We start from the raw sequence: 4,442 nt of genomic DNA, 5'->3' as shown, positions 1-4,442 counted from the left end.
TAGTATGGAGAAAATGCATTTTCTTCTGTCATCTACAAAAATCTCGCCTTTCAAACTTGATCAACTTATCATAATTTTTTATTTTGAATGTAATTTCCAGCCAGAGGTTCTACACCTTGGACCCCGCCAGGGGTTGCCATCCCATAGACCGCGCTTTCAAGGGGGCTGCCAACAGACCCCTTTGGTTTAAACGCTTCTCTCCTAAATAATAGTGTACTTTAAATCAGAATAAACTCAAACAAGTATGCACTCCATACCACCTTTTTTCAATATTTATGAAGATTACATTGATAATTGTAACACCTAGAATCTTGAGGAATAATTGTGAAAATAAATCCCCTTTCTAGGGTTAGACACGACGTGTTGTAGAAACCAACACGGTGTGTCTAGATTGAAGAAACACGACTTTCTTTAAGGTCAACATGATGTGTTTATGGAGCAACACAACGTGTTGGCGGCTGGTGGAGAAAACCCTAATTTTAGGGTGTTGTACCCTATATAATGGCCTTAAGTCCTCATGGCTGGCCTCCTTACCAGCCTCCATTGCCACTAAAACCCTAAAATCGATCTGTATCCTGGTAGATAGGATGTTGCTATGTTGTTTTGATCTGTTAGATCGGTATCCTGGTAGATAGGATGTTGTTATATTGTTATGATATGTTAGATCGGTATCATGGTAGATAGGATATTGCCATGCTTAGTGATCTGTAGATTTGTTTGATTAGCTGTAGAATGCTATATGATTATCTATTATATGTTCGTATGTTTGGTCGGTGGCTGAGGCTTCACTGCTTTGTGTGTAAGCCAAAATGTTGGGGCATTCCAACCCGATGGTTGAGGGTCTGGGGTATTCCAAACCGATGGTTGATTGGACCCACAATATGTTGGCATTCCAACCCGATGGTTGAGGGCTGAGGGTATTCCATCCCGAGGATGATTGGACACATAGTATGTTGGCATTCTAACCCAATGGTTGAGGGGCTTGGGGTATTCCAACCCGATGATTGATTGAACCCATAGTATGCTGTTATTTGTTGGTATATATATATATATATATATATATATATATATATATATATATATATATATATATGATTTGTTCGTGTGGTGGTATTTTGGGGGAACTGACTAAGCTTCATGCTTATAGTTTTGGTTTGTGGTTTCAGGTACTTCAGTGGATTGTGGCAAGGCGAAGAAGTGACCATACACATCCCTGGTTTACAACTGATTGGATCCTGGAAGACTCTGATTTTAATTAATGTTTTGGAAATAATAGTTTGTAAACACTTTTATTAATAAATGAGTAGTTTTTGAAAGATTTAAATTTGTTGAAATTTTTGGGATATTACAATCATCAAGCTCATCCAATTACACTTAAATAATATTGGTGATGCAAATCACCAACATGACCTTTGTATAATCTACTTGTATAATTTATAGAGTAATTTGCTATGAACAACTCTAGGTGTTTATTTAAGTTTGTGGGTTTCACTCCATCATTTCATTTAAATTGTGTAACTCGTTTTATGAAGAAGATGATGATTTTATCTTACTGGTATCTTTTATGATTCTATCTTAATATTGAATATTCTCAATTTGAATTAAGTTTTATATGCAAATGTCATACAAGATATTTTGGCATTTCCATTGTTATCTTCAAGATGATATTGTCGATGATTGTGGTCGGATATTCCTTAAACCTCCTTATAATTGATAAATAAAAGTATTGTTTTTATTTTTATTTTTTGTCATATGATACTGCAAATATATACCTCTAGAACTCCAATTAAAATTAAAATTGGTGGTTGTTAATATATTAAGTTTATTACATATTAGTTTATTACATATATTTTAACATGAGGGATGTAACGGTCAACTTTATTTCAGCCTTTACTTTCTTTTTTATATCCAATTTCATTAGACTATCGAGATTCAGTTTAGTAGGCTAATGTTGGATGCTTAGATGGATGTCGGTGTGAAGGCCTCAAAATATTAACTCTACGTAGCTTCTTTACTTATGAATTTTTCTATTTTAGTTGGCATGGAGTTTCACCAAATTACTTGGGATGACCCTACTTATTTCATAGAAAAAGTTTTATCTTATGAAGTTTGTATATTTTATCATTTTTCCTGTGAAGTTCTTGGAAATATTGGTATGTATGACTTTTATGAATGTACATAAAAGCTTCTGAAAGGGTTTGACTACAAGGGCCTGGTAGTTAAAGTTTTTAAAAAAATTATAATATTGATGCAATAATGTATCTTAAAAAGTAAAATTTAAATTTATGGATGTTTAACAGTAATATAGCTATTTTGAATAGTCCGAATGTTGGATCTTGGACTTGGTTTTATAAATGTTCGGTATGTTTAGATTTCTTGGAAGCATATGTTGATAAAATTCTTAAATCTTAAAGGAAACTATTTTCCAAAATCAAATATGTATTCATTTACTTAATAGATATATTTTAAAAGTAATGATATTTGTGATATATTGCATGCTCTTTAAATTATTACATATTTACAAAAGAAACTACTTGTTAAAACAAAACTAATCGACAACATGTAACAATTTATGGATGTTTAACCGTAATATAAAACTAGTCACCATCCTTCGAAACGAAACTAATTACCAAAAGAAATCTATTTGCCGAAGAAAGAAAACTCAAAGTAATATGTTCTATCATCCAATGTTGTATATAAAAAGTAATTGTAATATATGATTAATGACTATGTTGTTTTATTTTGTGAACAATACATGAGCTATAGTCTAGTTACTAGGCTACCGGGTATGGGTCCATATATAATGGGGTGTTATGGCTGATGTGGCAGCCCAAAACGCGGTTGTAATGCGATGAACAACACCCCCAAATGCGTTATGGTAAGGTGCGTTGTAACGACCACCAAGAGCAACGGCTGCCCTTCTCTCTTCCTTACTCTATTTTTCTTCTTTCTTGGCCTTTCAATGGGGTATTTATGGAGGAACACCATCCATTTTTCTTCCCAACCCCTTTTTCTTGTTTCTTACCTCTGATGTGGCCTTTTAAGGGAGGTGACCATACCATACCGAGTACTCTTAATAAATTACGACCATGGCCATATCACATAAACTGTTGTGAACGATACAGCCATGTGACAGTGTGCAATAAATTAATAATGAATTCACATGAGTCCAAAGGTCATTTAACTGTGTCAATATAATCTTATTACACAGAAAATTTTACCATAGTTAACCATATATTTACAAACAGAGAAAAGAGGAGTATATTCTGTATTTTTAGTTTCCCAGAATGTTAAGAAGGGAAACTCGCGTTTGAATCAGTCTCCGAAAAAGGCTGTCTAACTCAACCTCGTAACCCTCGATCTGATGATCGAGGTTTAGTAATCTCTCTGTCACCATTTGCACATCAATGGATTTACTCTTATTTTTCTGTAAAGAACGAAGTGTTACATCTATCATATCAACGTCGGTAGTAATCTCTTGAATTTTGCCATAAGCTGGCCTACTCATGGGCACCAATCTTGACATCAACGAGAACCCCTTATCTACTTTTGTTCTACCTGACAAACAAAAGAAAAGACCTCGAAACACAGAGATGGTGGCAGATACGATTTGTCTTAGAACTCCAATCACCATCGACAAATGATCATCTTCACCAGAGACCATACATGCTTCAGTTTCTCTTTCCATTTTCTCTAATGAACGAAGGTACTGCATAATATTCTTCTTTGCTTTCTTCCGGTATAACAAGTAATCCATGATATCAGCTTCACCACTCGCATCTATAGCTTTTCCTTTTCTTCGCAACGCAGATTGAAGGGCCCTGACATTTTTCTTCATTAGAGCCAGAAACTCCAAGAGGTTACTACATGAATCCAGCAACGTAGTCGACTCAACTAGCACATCTTCGATAAGGAGTTTGTTGTTACACTGAAGATCAACTTGTTGGATTCGATATGAACTAATAAGTTCATCGACAGAGAGATACAAGTCAACCAAGCATACAAAAGTAGTTTGATAGCTTACCGATGAACATAAAGGTATAAGTGTGTTAAGGTTATCGAGGTTAAGTTTGATTCGAGTAGAAATTGGGGTTAGCTTTGATGGCAAACTAATTGATCTAAACTGAGGTTTGGTAGAGCTCTCCATGGATGAAGATTTGGTCAAGTATGCTAATGGAGGATGCTACTCTACGCTCATATTTATGATGATTTTTTCAAAAAGGAGATATTTGTCGTTTGCACATATGAGGTGTAATTTAGTTGAATTCTTAACTTTTTGAAGCAAAAATATTAATAAAATATCAGGGTAACGAAGTGGTCAGTATTGACGTGGCTTTTATTAACAGCTATGCAAGAATAACGAGTGGATGAGAGGCATGCAGTATTAAATGGAGACACGGATAGAAAAATCAATGCAATATGAAGAATAGTTACTAAAAGTT

The 4,442-nt window shown here is 34.5% G+C and overlaps 1 protein-coding gene across 1 annotated transcript; it reads right to left on the bottom strand.

Annotated features, from left to right (window-relative positions):
* Positions 1 to 3,274: 3,274 nt before the first annotated feature.
* Positions 3,275 to 4,147, bottom strand: LOC145164173 (uncharacterized). Its single transcript, XM_079082899.1, has one exon. The coding sequence runs from the start codon at positions 4,145 to 4,147 to the stop codon at positions 3,275 to 3,277; it is 873 nt and encodes a 290-aa protein (XP_078939025.1).
* Between the last annotated feature and the right edge of the window lie 295 nt (positions 4,148 to 4,442).

This window comes from Lactuca virosa, chromosome 3 (assembly GCF_052849685.1).
Source record: "Lactuca virosa cultivar CGN04683 chromosome 3, Lactuca_virosa_CGN04683_v6, whole genome shotgun sequence".
Lineage (NCBI taxonomy): Eukaryota > Viridiplantae > Streptophyta > Magnoliopsida > Asterales > Asteraceae > Lactuca > Lactuca virosa.
Note: the sequence above shows the minus strand (reverse complement) of the source record. Positions and strands in the feature narration are given on the sequence as shown.